The sequence below is a fragment of the Rattus norvegicus genome, chromosome 11 (assembly GCF_036323735.1).
Source record: "Rattus norvegicus strain BN/NHsdMcwi chromosome 11, GRCr8, whole genome shotgun sequence".
Lineage (NCBI taxonomy): Eukaryota > Metazoa > Chordata > Mammalia > Rodentia > Muridae > Rattus > Rattus norvegicus.
The window spans coordinates 78102897-78122683 of NC_086029.1; the positions used below are offsets into that span (position 1 = coordinate 78102897).

Below are 19787 nucleotides of genomic sequence, written 5' to 3' on the forward strand. Positions count from 1 at the left end.
GGAGAGAATGGGCCTCATCCTGTAGAGACTTGATGCCTCATGATGGGGAGATAAGCAAGTGGGGAACCTTCTCAGAGATGAAGGGAAGGGGAGATGGTAGGAAGAACTCTGCAAAGGGAAACCAAGAAGTAGGAGCAGCATTTGGGATGCAAATAAGTAAAATATTTATTATTTAAAAATGAATAAAATAAACACAAAGAAAAAGACCCAAACTAAAAGCAGAAGAAAGAGTGCATCCCTGTGTTTTCAATTGTTAAATCTGTTCATGTCAGCCTACTATGATATATAAATGTTTTTCCCCTAGTCACTTGTTTATAATGAAAGTTAAATTGCAGTGGGGAATGTCATGTAGCCTCCATAGCCAACAGTTTGAATGAGGAGTATGGCTTTGGAGAATAAAGGGCTGCCATCTTAAGGTGAGGCAGTACAACAGGCAGAAATTCTGTTCAGGCAGAGATACTGGCAGATGCAGAAGACTGAAAGGAGACGGGACTGGGAAATGTACAATGAGAACCATGTGGAGCAATGCAATGGTGGAGAAGTTGGGTTGAGGTAGAGGCTAGCTAAGACACTGCTCCAGGTTAAAGGTCAGCAGCTCTAACTTATGCAGATGTCTGCCTATCTTTATTCAACCTGGAGCAGGATCCCACAAAAGCCCTGCTATATCAGGTACAACAATAGAGGGCATGAAACCCAGACTAAGAAAATGAATTCTAGACACAAGAATCAGAGGAGAGAATCCAGGCACAGGAGCATGAAAGGAAGGCATCAGCTGTAGTTGTAGCTGAAATCCCAGACCTCAGAATCAGTAATGTATACTCAGAGTGGACAGTATCCGAGGACAGTTTAGAGAAGCTTATTTACTGAAATGAACTTATGTTTCAAAACAGTAAAAGAAATGTTTTGTAAATGGGCACAGATAATGCAAAAAGAAAGAAACTGAGAATTGACAATCAAAGGAAAAAATTTAAACTTGAATATAATGAGCTAAATTCTCTGAAGAAAAGTGAGAATTGGCAAGATTAAAAATAATCTGATGCCGCGAGGCAAGCGCAGGAACCCAAGCAACAGAAACCAAGACTACATGGCATCATCGGAGCCCAATTCTCCCACCAAAGCAAACACGGAATATCCAAACACACCAGAAAAGCAAGATCTAGTTTCAAAATCATATTTGATCATGATGCTGGAGGACTTCAAGAAAGACATAAAGAACTCCCTTAGAGAACAAGTAGAAGCCTACAGAGAGGAATCACAAGAATCCCTGAAAGAATTCCAGGAAAACAAAATCAAACAATTGAAGGAATTAAAAATGGAAATAGAAGCAATCAAGAAAGAACACATGGAAACAACCCTGGATATAGAAAACCAAAAGAAGAGACAAGGAGCTGTAAATACAAGCTTCACCAACAGAATACAAGAGATGGAAGAGAGAATCTCAGGAGCAGAAGATTCCATAGAAATCATTGACTCAACTGTCAAAGATAATGTAAAGCAGAAAAAGCTACTGGTCCAAAACATACAGGAAATCCAGGACTCAATGAGAAGATCAAACCTAAGGATAATAGGTATAGAAGAGAGTGAAGACTCCCAGCTCAAAGGACCAGTAAATATCTTCAACAAAATCATAGAAGAAAACTTCCCTAACCTAAAAAAAGAGATACCCATAGACATACAAGAAGCCTACAGAACTCCAAATAGATTGGACCAGAAAAGAAACACCTCCTGTCACATAATTGTCAAAACACCAAACGCACAAAATAAAGAAAGAATATTAAAAGCAGTAAGGGAAAAAGGTCAAGTAACATATAAAGGCAGACCTATCAGAATCACACCAGACTTTTCGCCAGAAACTATGAAGGCCAGAAGATCCTGGACAGATGTCATACAGACCCTAAGAGAACACAAATGCCAGCCCAGGTTACTGTATCCTGCAAAACTCTCAATTAACATAGATGGAGAAACCAAGATATTCCATGACAAAACCAAATTTACACAATATCTTTCTACAAATCCAGCACTACAAAGGATAATAAAGGGTAAAGCCCAACATAAGGAGGCAAGCTATACCCTAGAAGAAGCAAGAAACTAATCGTCTTGGCAACAAAACAAAGAGAATGAAAGCACACAAACATAACCTCACATCCAAATATGAATATAACAGGAAGCAATAATCACTATTCCTTAATATCTCTCAACATCAATGGCCTCAACTCCCCAATAAAAAGACATAGATTAACAAACTGGATACGCAACGAGGACCCTGCATTCTGCTGCCCACAGGAAACACACCTCAGAGACAAACACAGACACTACCTCAGAGTGAAAGGCTGGAAAACAACTTTCCAAGCAAATGGTCAGAAGAAGCAAGCTGGAGTAGCCATTCTAATATCAAATAAAATCAATTTTCAATTAAAAGTCATCAAAAAAGATAAGGAAGGACACTTCATATTCATCAAAGGAAAAATCCACCAAGATGAACTCTCAATCCTCATCTTCGGTTGGTTTATATACAAGTGTGCAATTTCTAGGCTTGAAAGTAAAATGATGCTATCTGGTGCTGCATAGAGGAGCCTTATTTTTTATTATGGCAGCTTGCTATTTTTGTAACATGGTGATTTGGTTGAACACAATAAAGTACAGTAGTAACTGAAAAAAAAAAGAAATGTACGATAGAATATGCCAAATAAAGGCATAGAGAACATGGATCTGAAGGATATTAGTCCTAAAATTTAAAAAATCGTTATATGAATTTAAAAGACATATAGCATTTTATTGTCTAATATGAAATTTTGCAAGGATATACCTGGCTATATTGTGAGCCTTTAAAAATAAGCAATGGTCAAAGTTTAGTCCATAGGTATACATGTATACCATTCATGTGCCTGGTGTTCATGGAGGCTAGAAATGGTTGTGAGATCTTCTGAAACTGGAGTTATAGATGATTTTGAACCACCATATAGGTGTTGGGAGTTGAACCCTGATCCTCTGAATGACCAGCACGTGCTTTAAGACACTAAGCCATCCTTCTACCCTCATAAGTTTAGAAAACTTAAGCTTCATTTCATGATTTGGAAAGTGTTAATATACTGTTACTTAGCTATAGGTAATGTGATTTAAATTGTTTTTCTTTAATATTATTTCCTAGAAGACATTGATTGACTACTATCTGGAGTTTGTGAAACTCAGGAATAAAACTCTGTGGCTATCTATGTCTATAATATCTAAAAAAATAGTATTATGCATGATTCCTAGTTCTTGATTATAAAGTTAAAAAGTGATTCTATTTATACCAAATAAACAAATCCATTTTCAATTTATATTTTATATTTGATGTTATTGTTAACAGCATTCCAGTAAGATGTAGAACTTACGAAAATTTTGTATTAATTTAAGAATTAGATATAATCAATAATTATCTTAAATAAGTATAATTGTGACAGTTATGAAGATTGAATTGTTGAATAAAACATACATTGAATTGTAAAAAAAAAAAAAAAGAAAGTGTGTCCCTGTGCTTTCAATTGTTAATTGAATGAATGTCAGGCTATCAGGATATTTAAATGTTTGTCACCTCCTCACCAGCTCTAGAAAGAAAGGCAAGCTGCTCTGAGGAAGGCCACAAAGTCCCCAAAGCCAAATGGTAGTGTAAGGAGTATGTCTTTTTGCATTATAGAGGGCTGATGGCTTGGAGGTGGAGCAGGAGAATGGGCAGAATGTTTGGGCAGGCCAAGATGTGGACAGATGCAGGAGAGACAAGATAGACCCCAAAGGAAGATGGAAGGGAGACAGGACAGAGCTGGGATATAGGCAGTGAGAACCACGTGGATAGACACAATGGCAGAGAAGTTGGGTTAGGCTGAGAGACTAAGGCTCAGCCAAAGGCCATCTGTCTTAAGCTATATAGATTTCTACATGTCTTTATAAAACATGTGTTCCCGTGAAAGCCCTGCAATAATAAATATATATAGCTATAATTTTCAAATACAATGATTATGAAAATGTAGGTTACTCAAAGGGATACATGTCTTGTAAGGGTCTATGTTTCACTGAAGAATGATATCCCAGGCATAAATAGTATGTAGCTGCCAAGAGTGTTTTATTTTGTAGAAGTCTCGTATGTCAGGGACTCATACAACAACTCAAGAAAAAGACCCTGAAGGGAGCTCTCAGGCCTGATTTAAAGCACATTAGGAGAATCTGGGTGTAGGTTACCTCTATCTTAATCTGTTGCATCTATCACTAGGGATATTTTAGAACCATTATTGGGGCATATTGATTAGAAACTGTTGTTTGGGAAGTCTGTAAACTGTTGCTGACCTATTTGTCTCAGGCCAGGTGACAGGGCAGCTACTGATGGCAGGGCAATTTTTGACTAGCTGGAACAATTACTGCGCTCTACAGTAGACATTGTGCTCTGATATCAATCTTCAAACGCTACTAACCAAAGTACACAATTATATATGGTACTGTGGGAATGTAAATGCATGTAGATACCTCTCTCTCTCTCTCTCTCTCTCTCTCTCACTCGTGTGTGTGTGTGTGTGTGTGTGGTCACACTGACTTCTTAACATAGGTCTGAAGAAAGCTTTTGGTATTCACAAGGTAAAACAAAGTAACAATCCTGACATGCAATACTTCCGGGGGTCTTCCACTTTCAAGTGTCCTAATTAAAGAGCAGTAGTAGAAATGAAGCTACAGTTGGGGCAACAGGTAATAGTTGCAGCAGTGTCTGATGGAGGTCCATGACCAACCTTAATGAAGTAAACTTTTCCAGAGACAACTTGAACTTTATACTTGATGGCTGTGAATTTTTCATATTTCTCACTGGGTTTTCTGTACAATCAGTGGTCTGTCCTTATGAGGAGAAATTAAGAGATAATGTTAGGGATGTGTTGACTCAGTTTATCTGAGTCGCAAGTCTGGGAACCTCATCCTGCTGAGAGTCCTCAGAGATGCTGATGACCCTGGGCTGGCTGCTCAAGCCTCTAATCCCAGAACATGGAAGGTTGAGGCAGGAGAATGTTAGTCAAGTATGTTTTTCACCTTGGGGCATATAGAAAGTTCCAGGCTAGTTGGGGCTACCTAAATAAATCCTGCCTCAAGGGGTTGGGGATTTAGCTCAGTGGTAGAGCGCTTGCCTAGCAAGCACAAGGCCCTGGGTTCGGTCCCCAGCTCCGAAAAAAAAAGAAAAGAAAAAATAAATAAATAAATAAATCCTGCCTCAAAAATCAAAGCATACACACACACACACACACACACACACACAAATAAATACATAAATAAAAACAAAGCAAACAAAAATATGGTTACAATTTGCAATGAAGAGTTCTAATAGGTACATCTATATTTGATCAGTGAATACAAAGAAAATGACACATAGTTGAGACTTTCTCTGGGCTCCTTCAGATCATTCTAGGGATACAATAACCCTCTCTGGCCTGACACTGTGTGAGGACCCAACAGACCAGAATCTTGGAGAAAAGACTGAATTCCTGATTTAATAACGACTCTTAGTAGTGTCTGAACCATGGTGTTCTCTGGAGGGAGAATGAGTGCTGTGATTGAGAAAATGCCTCCTAAAAGTACAGTTTACTGTCTGCTTCTCTGCCTCCCAACACTTTAGTAGGAGGTGTCCCCACAGCTGTCTCCTGCAACACAGGATAGATGAGTGACATCTGGGAGCTGAGCCACCATCCTGTACCTGCTCACCTGATGATAAAGAGGTTAGCAGCAGAGCCTAATGGACTCTGAAATAAATACACCATCCTGCACTATGCTGGGCACAGCTGAACCATATGGCACCAGCAGGTTGTTCTCATCTTAACAGACTCTCTAACCCAGAGCTCCTGAAAACTCTCCACTCGATTCACTAAGTTCCAATGTTGGGTTGTTACCATGCCAGCCCAAGTAGGGAGAGACTGGTTTAGTCCCTAGTTTTAGTGGGATTGCTTCAAGTTTCTCTCCGTTTAGTTTGGTGTTGGATACTGATTTGCAGTATATTGCTTTTACTATGTTTAGGTATGGGCCTTGAATTTCTGATCTTTCCAAGACTTTTATCATGAAGGAGTGTTGAATTTTCTCAAATGCTTTCTCAACATCAAATGAGATGATCATGTGGCTTTCTTTTCCTTTGAGTTTGTTTATATAGTAGATTGCATATATTGAACAATTCCAGCATCCCCAGGATGAATCCTACTTGATCATGGTAAATGATCATTTTGATGTGTTCTAGAATTCACTTTGTGAGAATTTTATTGAGTGTTTTGGCATCGATATTCATAAGTAAAATTGGTCTGAGGTTCACTTTCTTTGTTGGGTCTTAGTGTGGTTTAGGTGTAACCATAACTGTGGCTTCAAAGAAAGATTTGGGTAGTGTTCCTTCTGTTTCTATTTTCTGGAATAGTTTGAAGAGTATTGACATTAGGTCTTCTTTAAGGTCTGATAGAATTCAGTATTTAACCCATCTCAACCTGGGCTTTTTTTTGGTTGGGAGACTTTTAATGACTGATTTTATTTCTTTGGGTGTTATGGGACTGTTTAGATGCTTTATCTGATCCTGATTTGACTTTGATTCCTGCTAGCTGTCTAGAAAATTGTCCATTTCCTCCAGATTTTCCAGTTTGGTTGTGTATAGGCTTTTGTAGTAGAATATAGTGATATTTTGAAATTCCTCAGTTTCTGTTGTGATGTATCCTTTTACATTCCTGGTTTTGTTAATTTGGATACTGTCTCTGTGACATCTGGTTAGTCTGGCTAAGCGTTTACATTTCTTGTAAATTTTCTCAAAGAACCAGTTCCTGGTTTTGTTGATTCTTTGTATAGTTCTTTTTTTTTCTACTTGCTACTTTTTTTTTCAGCTCTGAGTTTCATGATTACCTGCCATCTACTACTCTTAGGTGTATTTGCTTCTTCTTGTTCTAGACCTTTCAGGTTTGCTGTCAAACTGTTAGTGTGCTCTCTCCAGTCTCTTTTTGGAGGCACTCGGATCTATGAGTTTTCCTCTTAGCACAGTTTTCATTGTTTGGGTTTGTTGTACCTTCCTTTTCATTAAATTCTAAAAAGTCTTTATTTTTCCTTGAACAAGTTATTATGTAGACTATTGTTCAGCTTCCATTAGTGTGTAGGCTTTCTGCTGTTTTTTTGTTATTGAAGACAAGCCTTAGTCCATGGTGATCAAATAGGATGCATGGGATTATTTCAAACTTCTTGTATTAGTTGACACTAGTTTTGTGTCCAATTATATGGTCAATTTTGGAAATCGTACTATGGGGTGCTGAGAAGAATTTATATTCTTTTGTTTTAGGATGAAACATTCTATAGATATCTGTTAAATCCATTGGTTCATGTCTTCTGTTAGTTTCACTGTGTCTCTGTTTAGTTCATCTGTCCATTGATTAGAGTGGGGTGTTGAGGTCTCCCACTATTATTGTGTGAGGTGATATGGGTGCTTGAGGTTTAATAATATTTCTTTTATGAATGAGGATGCCTTTACATTTGGAGTAGAGATGCTCAAAATTAAGAGTTCATCTTGGGGATTTTTTTTTGTTTGTTTGATGAGTATGAAGTGTCCTTCCTTATCTTTTTTGATAACTTTTGGTTAAAGGTCGATTTTATTCACTATTAGAATAGCTACTCCAGCTTGTTTCTTGGGAGCATTTGCTTGTAAAAATTTTTCCAGCCTTTTACTCTGAGGTAGTGCCTGTCTTTGTCACTGAGGTGTGTTTCCTGTATGCAGCAAATGCTGGATCATGTTTACATATCCAGTCTGTTAGTCTATGTTTTTTATTGGGGAATTGAATCCATTGATGTTAAGAGACATTAAGGAATGCTGATTGTTGCTTCCTGTTATTTTTGTTGTTAGAGGTGGAATGATGTATGTGTGGATATCTTCTTTGAGGTTTGTTGAAAGAAGATTAATTTCTTGCTTTTTCTAGGGTGTAGTTTCTCTCCTTGTGTTGGAGTTTTCCATCTATTATCATATTAGAGCTGAATTTGTGGAAAGATATTGTGTAAATTTGGTTTTGTCATGGAATATCTTGGTTTCTCCATCTACTGTAATTGAGAGTTTTGCTGGATATAATAGCCTGGGTTAGCATTTGTGTTCTCTTAGGGACTGAATGACATCTGCTGATGATCTTCTAGCTTTCATAGTCTCTGTTGAGAAGTCTGGTGTAATTCTGATATGTTAATTCATGCTTCTCGCATTTTTATATTTACTTTATCATTATTACTTACTTTTTTTTTTTTGATATATGGTTTCCGTGTGTACCAATCCTTGGCTGTGATAGAACTGATTGTGTAGACCAGGCTGGCCTTGAACTCACAGATATCTGCCTGTCTCTGCTCCCTCCCCCCTAGTACTGGGATTAATGATGTGTGCCACCAGGTCCAGTGTTCTTTTTTTTTTTTTAAAGAGGGTGTTGCATGTGGCCCAGGTTGACCTGGAACTCACTCTGCAGTCCAGGTTTACTCACTATAAACCTTGAACTTCCTACTTTCCTGCCTGTATTACAGGCATGTCCTTACTAGTCTTATCCTTCTGACACTGCTTCCCAAGTGATGGGATTCCTAACTGATGAGTTAATAGCCCAGCCATTTAAAATTTAAGCTTCTCTTTAGAAGAAATATTAGGTATCAAGTGGGAAGTGCTAGGGATAACTAGGAATAGGGCAGAGAAAAGGGACAGAGGCTTGCTGTTTACCCATCCTTGCACACTAGGGTGATTCCATTCGAGAGGAAGGGGTGTAGAGTTCTGAGTGAAAGAGGCATAGGTGTCAGTTATTTTATTATGTTCTTCTGTGTTCAAGTAATTCTAAAAACAAGATAAAATGAAATACACATATCAAAAAACAACCAAAATTATTCTTACCAGGGGGCTGAAATTATGTCTTAAAAAAAAAAAACTTCTAAATCACCTTTCCTTAGATTTACAGAACCCACAGAGTGTTTGGTAATCTGTATATAACATCAGAATCTTAGACTCCTTCTTTTAATCCTGTATGTCAAGGATTTGTAGACTTCTTTGAGGTTTGACTTACAGAAAAGAAATAAGGCTGTCTAAAAAGAAGAAAAGGGAATTTTGCTTCAGAGACTGCTGTCAAACGATCTTCAGTGAGGTGCAAAGGTTTTTATCCAAGGTCTTTCTAGCCAAATCCTGATATGTTGACAGGATTAACTATCATGATGGTCAACCAGAGTTCTAATAATTGATTTCATTGAAGACAGTCTTTTTCTTGTAGCACATGCAGGCTTTCCTTCAACACCTTATGTAGTCCATCTTGATCTTGAACTCATGGATCTGCTCTCAAATCCTCTTGAATCTGTCTCTCAAATTCTGGAACTACAAGCATGTGCCTCTGTGTTCAGTGCTAAAATCTTCCAACTTTAAATGGCTTGTTCTTGCTGATGTTCAGAATCAATAAATGACACTTTAAGGTTAGGGATGTAACTCAATGTTAGGGCTCTTTGCCAAACTTGCTTAAGGCACTAGGTTCAATCCCTAGTGCCACCAAGAAAAAAATATTCTTTACCAAAGCAGATCATAGAACCCTACCTAATCCCTTAAAGACAGCCATAATACTTAAATATACCTTGTTCAAAACTTCTCCTGCCCTTTTGTTTAAGAGTTGACCTTCCTTTCTTGTAGGAGGTCATACAATCTTCATTCTAGGAGGGGTTCTACCCACTACTCTAGAGATGAACCTCCTCACAGGTAGACCAAGAATCCAAACAGACCAGCCCTGATGGTTCTCCTACCCAGTCTTTCACCAGTAGGCCATAAACCTCCCTGTCTAGTCACATCTACAGTAAGCTGTCCATTTTTGAACATTAAATAATTTAAGGACAGCTGACCTTGCATATCTGAGACTCCATTTTCAAAGTGTCCTGTGTCATTTAAAATTTTGATGATGTAAACCTATCCTATTTTTTTCTGTACTGTCTCTTGTCATAGGAGTGTGAGTCTTAGAAAGAAGAGAATATGTATTGCCCTCTTGCATGCCCCTACATAATATTCACTGTAATTATTCATTCTGCACTGAGTCAAAGTTTGAAATATTATTCTTGACATACTTTCTTTTAGATTTCCTTTCACTTTTGAGACAGTGTATCACTGAAAAGTTCTGGCTGGTGTTGAACTCACTATTTAGTTCAGTCTAGTCTTGAACTCACAGAGCCCCACATGCCTCTGTCTCTCAAGTGCTGTGATTAAAGGCAAGAACCACCATACCTGGATAACAACCTTTTAATGTCAATATATAGTTCTCTATTGTACACACACACACACACACACACACACACACACACACACACAAATAAGTGTGTTAAAAGAAAGCAGAAATTAATACATGACTCTGGACTGGACCTCTGTGGTAAAGGACAATATTGCAACAACTTGAGATGCTTCAGTGGTACCTGGAGACTAGGTGTCAGGATGCCATCAGTGTTCATTCCCTGCTCTTGATTGTTGGGTTTTGGCTGTGCAGGAGAATGGCCTCGTGGGAACTGTACAGTACTATTTACACTAGAAAGCTCTAGGAAGCATTTGTAGGTGATGGAAAAAATGCAATTGACTCTCAAGTATAAGAGAAACATGGGGGTGGGAGAGAGGGCAGCTTTTTTATCAGTTATGATTGTTTCCAAACATGTCTTGTAAAAAATCAAACTAATTTTCAAATATGAAGGCAAAGATGACATGCTGGGTTCTGGCCAACTAAAGGGATCAACGAGTATGCTCCCCTGACAGCCACCAATACACCAACAGTGTGGATGGGGTGGTAAAATCCTTTTTTCAATTACAACTGAGCCATATATAGGTTTCATAAAGTTTCCAGTTGTTATTGTTAACTGTGGGCTGTCTACCCTGAACCATGAACACTGCGCTCTCCTTGGCAGCATGTATATTTAACATTGGAAGGATACAGAGGTTACTATAGCTCTTGCCCAAGGATGACATACTAATTAAGGAAACATATTTAAAAATAATTGTCTAGGAAGAAAAGGTTAACACTATAATGAGTAATGGGGAGGAAAACAGTTATTTCACAAATGCTTCTTTATTGGTGGCTGCATCTGTTTACAAGGAGAGGAATCAGATCTCTTTAGAATTTGCTGCTTAGAAGGAGGTCAGCTCATCATTCTTGGTTTTGTTAGTATGGTAACCACTAAGTTCCAAATCATCCTCTCCAGAAAGACCCTGGAAGACTTTTATGTGCCCCACGTCCATCTGAAAGATATAAAAGAAGAAAGAAAAAAAACAAAGAAAGAAAGAAACAAAGAAAGGAAGAAAGAAGGAGAGAGAGAGAGAGAGAGAGAGAGAGAGAGAGAGAGAGAGAAAGTTTTTATTCAATTTATTTGTATAAATGTTTTGCCTGCTTGCGTTTAAGTGCATCTCACACATGTAATGCCTAAAAACCTCAGAAGAGGGTGTTAAATACCCTAGAACTGGAATTTGAGGGCAAATTGTGAGCTGCCATGTGGGTGCTGAGACCCAAATTCAGGTCTTCTGCAATAACAGCCAGTGCTCCTTCCTACCCACTAATCCATTTCTCCATCTGGATTTAATCTATTGTACTTTGAATTAAAATTTTGGCATAGATTACAGTCCAGTGTTACATTTTATTTTCATGGTGCCTGGAACAGGAGCATATGGCAGCCTGAGTTTTTGGTTATTCTGTTTTCTGACTTCTAAGTTGGGAGAAAATTTGGTATATAGTTTGATAAGGGAAAATAAACTCAGATTGGCTTTAGAAAATGGGAGCAGTATGGGCCCCATATTTCTCCTGTGTTTCAATCTACTTTGTGAACGCACGTCAGGCTGCATCCTTTGTAAAGTAAAAATAATGAATCCTAAGTACCATTGTGATAACTCCCAATGGTGGATGGGCATGAACCTGGGACAAAGACCATCTAGATAAGAATTGTCACTTTTTCCTTTATTGAAGCAATAAAGGTTTTGTGTTCTACAGTAGATACTGTGTTCTGATATCCCTTCCTACCTTAATTTTCAAATGAAACTAATTAAAGTTTACCATTATATATGTCACTCTGATGAGAATTTGGGGCATCTTGCAAATGTATTAATTAAAGACCAGTGGTAGAAATGAAGCTACAGTTGCAGCAACAAGAAACTATCACATCTGTGCTTGAAGAAAGTCAGTGTCTAACTTTAATGAAGTAATTTTTTCCAGCGACAACTTGAACTTTATAATCAACAGCTTGAAATTTTTCATATTTCTCATTGGTTTTCTCTTCAAGCAATGGTTTGACCTTATGAGGAGAAAGTAAGAGATGATGTTAAGGCTGTGTTGACTCAATTTATCTAAGTCACAACCTTATCCTGCTGAGAGTCCTCAGAGACGCTGATGACTCTTGGCTGACTGCTCAAGCATCCAGATTTAATCCCAGAACTTGGAAGACTGAGGCAGGAGAATGTCGTTCAAGAATGTTATTCAGTTTGGGGCATTGGGGCAGTGAAAGACAGCCTGGTTCCTGGTTGAGCTGAGGTTCAAAACTCCAGTGACCCTGAAAGGGAAGGTATGCATTTCCCTAAGTTCCCAGGAAACCAGGCCAGTCATTGACTTGCAGCCCTCCATAGATTTGTGACCATCAATCACATAAGGGCAATGTCCCAAGCCCCTTCACAGGTAGAGTATATGACCAGAGGTCACACGGGCTCAAGACAGATCTCCATTATAATGAGGTGCCTAAAGGCCTGGGGGCTTAGCCAATGAAGTTTTCCTTCCCAGACACTCCTCCCTGCAAAGGTATTTAATCTCAGGCCCCCTCTGAGAAGTGGAGTATGGTTTTACTCATCCACTTTCTGCCATGACAATAAATGTCTTGAAATCATAGACTGACTCCTTTTTATGGGATCCACCATGGGGAGCCAGAGAGAAGGCTTTCACCTACAAAGCCACTGTCTAATCTCCCGAAGAGGGCTTTTCTGCATCTCCAGTGGTGGCTGCCACCAATCCCAAGCCTGCCACTGCCATCCAGCCAAAGACTCTCCTGGCAGGACCAGCCAGAGCATCCCCCCTCTTTTGCCCCTTGCCCCCAGGCTATATCCAGTCCCCCAGGACCTCACTCCATTCTCATCTCCTCCATAGTATCCCAGCAGGGCCTGGATGCCCAAGAGCCTGAGAACCAATGGCTCCAGCTTCCTTGCAGGCCTGGGGACACTTGAGCCAGCTCTGGCTGTGTCCTGTGCTCAGACTGCACTTCCCCATCCCCAGAGCGGTGTCCTGTGGCTTCTCACAGTCCAACACCCACCCAGAAGCAGCGTGGGGTAAGCATAGTCAAATATTCCGTGTCCTGCCTCCCTGAGCGGCTGAGCACTGTAGCAGAGTAGAACAAGACCCCCATTAATCCTACAACTGGCGCCCAATGTGGGGCTTGAACAGGTAAACAACTGCAGGAACAGATACTCTGGGAAGGTAAGGCCCAACCCCAACTCTGTGTCCTTTTCTGCTGTGCTTTTTGTCAGTCCCATCACATGGATTTGGACAAGTTGAAGAGGCAACTGAAGCCTCCTGGCCAGAGCTACTCTCTGGTGTTGGCTGAAGGTTCCTCTAGCCCCTGTCTTAATCCTGACAGCCCACAACGGGTGTTGGCAAAAACTATCTAACTTCTCCTTAAAACAAAAAGAAAACCTGGTAATGCAACGGCCACTTAAAAGCCACAGGGCAGCTGCCACTTCTTAAACCTGCGGGAAGGCTTAGCACTTTGGACCTCTGTGGAATACCCCAAAGCTGATAGGACAAGGGAACTTTCCAACTGGACAAAGCGTTTCTCCTCTTTTCTGTCATGGGCAACTCAACATCACATAAAAATTTCCCCCATACTAGAGAGATATGTGCCCTACTAAAATCCCACAGAATAAAAATAGCCAAAATAACAAACAAACAAACAAACAAACAAAACAAAAAACCAAGCCCCCTTGTTTTGGGAAGAAGTCCTTCAGAGAGTGCCATGCATGGCCAATGACAATATTTATAGCCCAGACTCATGGGCCTGAGTAGCTTCTTTCATTAAAAACAGAGATAAGCAAGAAGGAAAAATACCTTCCTGTGATTTTTTTGCTGATCTTAGCTGCAATTTGGCAATTCATAGGCCGTCTAAAATAGGACAGTCTGACAGCAACACAGCTCCTGAGCCCCCTCAGTCAGATGAACCCAAAGATCAAGGTCTTAAGAAACACCCTATTTCTGATCTCACAGCCCTTACCCAACTAATAAGGGAAATAAAATCCATCTACCCATCCCTGCCTCCTTATACTTCAGAGGAGCCAATAAATAAACCATCTGCTCCTCCTGCCCCTCTCTCTACCCAAGGGCAGGGCTCCATTAAAAATATAAAGGAGCTTCAACCTGCCTCTTCACAGTCTAATATGGAACTAGAACCCCAAAGTGTGCAAGCATCCCCTGTTAATATCAATCCCAGTTGAACTAGACCACTAGGGTACCCATGGCAAGCCTCAGATTTAAAAGAATTCAGGCAGGCAGTGAAGGAAGATGGTTCATGCACCTTGGACAAAATCTCTCCTACAGAGTCATATTACCAACCTAAGATTACTACTCCCCAAGATTGGAGAGATATTTGCCGTTCTTCCCTGCCTGACCCGATGTTTTTGGAATGGGAAGCCTTATTCCAAGACAAAGACCTTGTCTATGGCTCCCCATGGCAGATCCGATGAAAAGAGGCAGTCCATGGTTTCAAGACATTTGTTGTCATGGCAGAAAGTGGATGAGTAAAACCATCCCCTACTTCTCAGAGTGGGCCTGAGATTAAATATCTTTAGCAAGGAGGAGTCTCTGGAAAGAAAAGCTTCGTTGACTAAGTCTCCAGGCCTTTAGGCACCTCATTATAATTGAGATCTGTTTTTACCCTCTGTGACCTGTGCTCACATCCTCTACCTGCAAAGGAGCTTGACACGCAAGTTGCCCTTATGTGACTGATGGTCACAAATCTATGGAGGGCTGCAAGCCAGTGACTAGACTAGACTGGTTTCCTTGGAACTTAGGGAAATGCATACCTTCCCTTTCAGGGTCACTGGGGTTTCGTACCTCAGCTCAACCAGAAACCAGGATGTCTTTCACTGCCCCACAGGGGTATATAGAAATGTCCAGGCTAGTTGGGCCATTGAATCCGGCCTCAAAAATCAAAACAAACACACACACACACATACACACACACACACACACACACACACACACACACACACGCACATGCACACAAGCTAATAATAATAGTAATAATAATAATAATAATAATAACAACAGCAACAACAAGCAAAAAAACATTTATTCATGATTTGCAATGAAGGGCCCCAATAGGTACATCTATATTTGATCAATGAATACAAGGTAACGACACATAGTGGAGATTTTCTCTGGGCTCCTTTAGATCATTCTAGGAATACAATAAGCTCCTAGAACCAGAAAATATGTGGGGACACAACAGACCATAATATTGGAGGAATAGACCAAATTTCCTGAATTAACAAGGGCTTTCTGTAGTATCTGCTCTGTGTTGTTTTTTGAAGTGGAATGGTTGCTGTGATTGAGAAAATGCTTCCTAAAAATACACAGTTTACTGCCTGCTTCTCTGTCTCTCCACAGTTTAGTGAGAGTTGTCCCCTCAGACTGTCTGCTGGAAGAAAATACAGATGAGTGACATTTGGGAGCTGAGTCGCCACCCTGTACCTGTTCACTGGCCAGTAAAGGGGTTGGCAGCAGTGCCTAATGTCCTTTTTGGTCTTAAACCTGTGATCATGAAAGAGTGCTTAAATAAGTTTTATTTTATAATATTCTATAGATATTGATTTCCTCTACACTATTAATTTGGAGGAGTAGAGCTGGTGTCTTTCAGTGCTGTATTTAGCTTCTACACTTTGTAGCCTGATGCTCAAAACCTAAGGAGACTGAGGAACTTTCCCTATGTAATGGTTCATGACTATGCATCTTTCACAGGGGTTTAAGCCCTGGCTTCTACAGAGTAGGCAAGTTTGCTGTATCCCCTCCCCCTGATACCTGCAAGGCTCCCCAGGGGACTGAAGCTGTACAGTGGGAAAGGACAGGGTAGTTTCTTTTCTGGGTGACTCTTGAGCATCTTGAGTCTTGGGTCCATCATCTAAACATAGGCTGGATTTCATCCTTGCCTGCATCGGGCTTTACAGATCAACTGAGAGGTGGGACAGAAATCAAGGCTTTTAAAATAGCAAAGCTCTTTAGCGAGTGAAGTGGTCTTGTTAACATCTGTGTCTCATTCTGCTTCTCTGGAGCTGCAAGAAAACATTTCTAAATTCATTCTATTATTGAAGATGCGGTTCATAGATGGTGTCCTTAGCAAGATAAGCCCTTCCAATAGCTTCCTAACTTAAAATGTGTATGATCAATGTATGTTTTATGTATGTATGAAATCCTCAAAAAACTAATGAGAATATCATGTTCAAAAATTATTCGAGCCAGCAGGGCGACACACTTGATAGTCCTTCTTCCTTGGGAGACTAGAAGCAAAAGGTTTATCTTAATCCGAGAGGTTTGGACCACTTGGAGAAATAGCAATTTCAAAAGAACAGTTATTCTAGATAATTAGATTATCAACTATTTAAAGATCATGAAAATCTACAGTAATTTCTTTATTTCAAATAACTGTATTTTTCTATCTGCCCCTGTATAGCCATGGGTCCTGGAATATGTCCATGGATTTTTTTTTTATTCCAGTCAATATAAACATCAACTATGCCTCATCTGTGCTTACTTGTTTTTGAAAAATTCTTTATGGCCCGTATTTCAGTTAGCCCCTTTAGCTCTTTCTTATGACAGTGAAGTGGAGGACTTTTCCTTGTCATCCTATGTAAGGCCCTAGATCCTCCAAGCCTTCTAGGATGCCTGATATCTGATCCTACAGGGTCTTCCAGAGACCTCGGAAGAAATGGAGACACCCAGGCCGGTCTAGCCCTCTTCAGTCAGATCTGCATTTTATGTAGAGCCACAGGTGACTGCTGTGCACATTTAAGGTTGAGAAGATCAACTTGATATGAGGATTTTAATGAAGGTATAAAGATTTCATATTCCTCAAAATAATATGCTCCAAGTTATTTATTGAAATAAACCTATGAGTGAGAACTATTTAGCCTTCACTATTTAGTCACTGAATTTTAGGCCTGTGACCCCGCCCTAGAATGTTCAGTGTCCTGAGCATGAAGGCTCCCATCTGTTCTACTCACACAAAATCGGATGGGCCTACATTGGTGGCACATGGCTATAATCTCAGCACTTAAAATTTGAGTTTTAAAGGTATCTGTGAACTCCTCCTCTATAATGTATTATCTCCACAATATCTCAGGGACTGAGTGTGGCCTCAGGCAAGTCTTACTGCATTCCTAAAAAGAGAGGCTGAGTGGAGTTGGGGGGTAAATGAGGTGGGGAAAGTAAGCAAGTGTGACTGCCTTAGTTCGAAGCTAGCCTGAGTGACCTGCAAGATAGACCACATAGCAAATCTATGTGTGAAACATACCTACAAACAAACAGACAGACAGACAACAAACCAAACTGATTTTTGTCCTCCAGGATGATTTGGATTCAGAGAGGAAAACAATATGTAAGAAAAAAGGTGACAGACTGCAAACCTACCTCCATAATTTGCACTCATTTCTCCTTTGTAAAAGACATAACATAATACATTTTTATTATTTAGATGATAGTTAAACAGGATGTATTAACCTGATAGAAACATTGAGTTTCTATCAGGTTAATACATGATTAACGGTCAGGTTAAGAGCACTGACTGCTCTTCCAGAGGTCCTGAGTTCAAATCCCAGCAACCACATCTGTATTGAGATCTGATGCCCTCTTCTGGTGTGTCTGAAGTCAGCTATAGTGTACTTATAATAAATCAATCAATCAATCAATCAGTCAATCTTAGGAAAAAAACCCGGATTTGGGGTTAAATATTAAATAAAATCTCTCTCTCTCTCTCTCTCTCTCTCTCTCTCTCTCTCTCTCTTTGAGAAGGACTTGCATATAGCCCAGCCTAGCCTGGGACTCACTCTGTATCCAGGCTGTCCTGGAACTCATTATGAACCTTGAACTTCTTACTCTTCTGCCTCTACCTGCAGAGCCCTGGGATTCCGGGCATGGCCTTGAATGTCTGATCCTTCTGCCTCTGCTTCCTAAGTGATGGGATGACAGTCAGTAGGTAACTTACCAGGTAACAGCCCAACCATTTAAAAGGTAAGACTACTCTTAGAAGAATTACTGTTGTCAAGAGGGGAATGCTAGAGGTAACAGGGAATTGGCACAGCAAAGAGACAGAGGCTTGCTGCTCACCCATCTCTGCCCACTGGATATATTCCACCAGAGAAAAGTGGTGAAGACAGGTTCAGTTCTGAGTGACAGAGACATAGATGTCAATTATTTTATTGTGTTCTTCTGTAAACAATCCTAGAAATCATGATACACGTGAAATACACATATCTATAAACAGACAAAATCCTTTATCCCAGGGGGATAAGACTCTGTCTTTAATAAACAACAGCAATGGAAAATAAAACCTGCTAATTCACTTTTCTTTAGATTATAGGACCCAGTGTCTGGTAGTCTTTGTATAGCATCGGAATCTTAGGCTTCTGCTTTCAATCCTGTACATCAACTGACACAGCCTCACTCTGTCAGCTTTGTAGATTTCTATGAGGTTTGACACAGAAAAGAAATACGGCCTTCCTAAAAGAAGGAAAGAGAACTTTGCTGTGGAACATTCTTAGTGAGTTGCAGAGTTTATATCCAAGGCCTTTCTAACAAAATCCTGTCAAGTCGACAGAATTAACCAACGTGATATTCAACCAGCGTTCTACTAATTCATTTCACTGGAGAGAGAACATTGCTTCTATGTAGCACACGCAGACTCCCCTTGAACTCTTCAAGTAGTCCACCTTGATCTTGAACTCATGAATCTGTCTCTCAAATCTTGAGTCTGTCTCTCAAATTCTGGGATTATAGACATGTGCCTCCGTGCCTAGTGCTAATATATGCTAACTTTAAAGGCTTGATGATGTTCAGACCCAGAAAATGACTTGGTGATGTAGCTAAGTGGTGGAACTCTTTGCCAACCTTGTTCAAGGCACTAGGTCAAACCTTTGTATGACCAAGAAAATATTATTACTGAAGGCAAGTCATAGAACCCTTCCCTTGAAGACTCCCATAAAACCTAGAAACCTGTTCAAAACTTCCCGTGCACTTTTGTATAGGTCATGACCCTGAGCAAGTTGTTTAACCTGCCTTGCCTGATAGTTGGTCATGCAATCTTCATTCTAAGAGAAGTTCTGCCCATGGACCTCCTCACAGATAGACCAAGAATCTGAGCAGACCAGCCTTGCTGTTTCTCCTACCCAGTCTTTCAGAGGTAGGCCATAAACCTCCTGTCCAGTCACATCTGTAGTTAGCTGTCCATTTTGGGTCAAATAAAAACATTAGGGGGCTGGAGAGATGGCTCAGCAGTTAAGAGCACCGACTGCTCTTCCAGAGGTCCTGAGTTCAAATCCCAGCAACCACATGGTGGCTCACAACCATCTGTAATGGGATCTGATGCCCTCTCTGGTGTGTCTGAAGACAGTGACAGTGTACTCATATATAATGAATAAATAAATATTAAAAAAATAAAAACATTAATGATGGACAACTGTTCTTGGGTATTTAGGACTCAATTTCCAAAGTGTCCTGTGTCCTTTAAAACTTTGATTACACAGACCTGCTCCACCTTTTTATTTTCTGTGCTGCATGTTGTCA

The 19787-nt window shown here is 40.0% G+C and overlaps 1 protein-coding gene across 1 annotated transcript; it reads right to left on the reverse strand.

The window, feature by feature from the left end:
- Window positions 1-11116: 11116 nt before the first annotated feature.
- Window positions 11117-18336, reverse strand: Stfa3l1 (stefin A3-like 1). The gene is made up of 3 exons (NM_001009177.1): window positions 18211-18336; window positions 12169-12270; window positions 11117-11227 (listed from the first exon to the last, which is right to left on the reverse strand). Exons 1-3 carry the CDS (start codon window positions 18334-18336, stop codon window positions 11117-11119), a joined length of 339 nt encoding a protein of 112 aa, NP_001009177.1.
- Between the last annotated feature and the right edge of the window lie 1451 nt (window positions 18337-19787).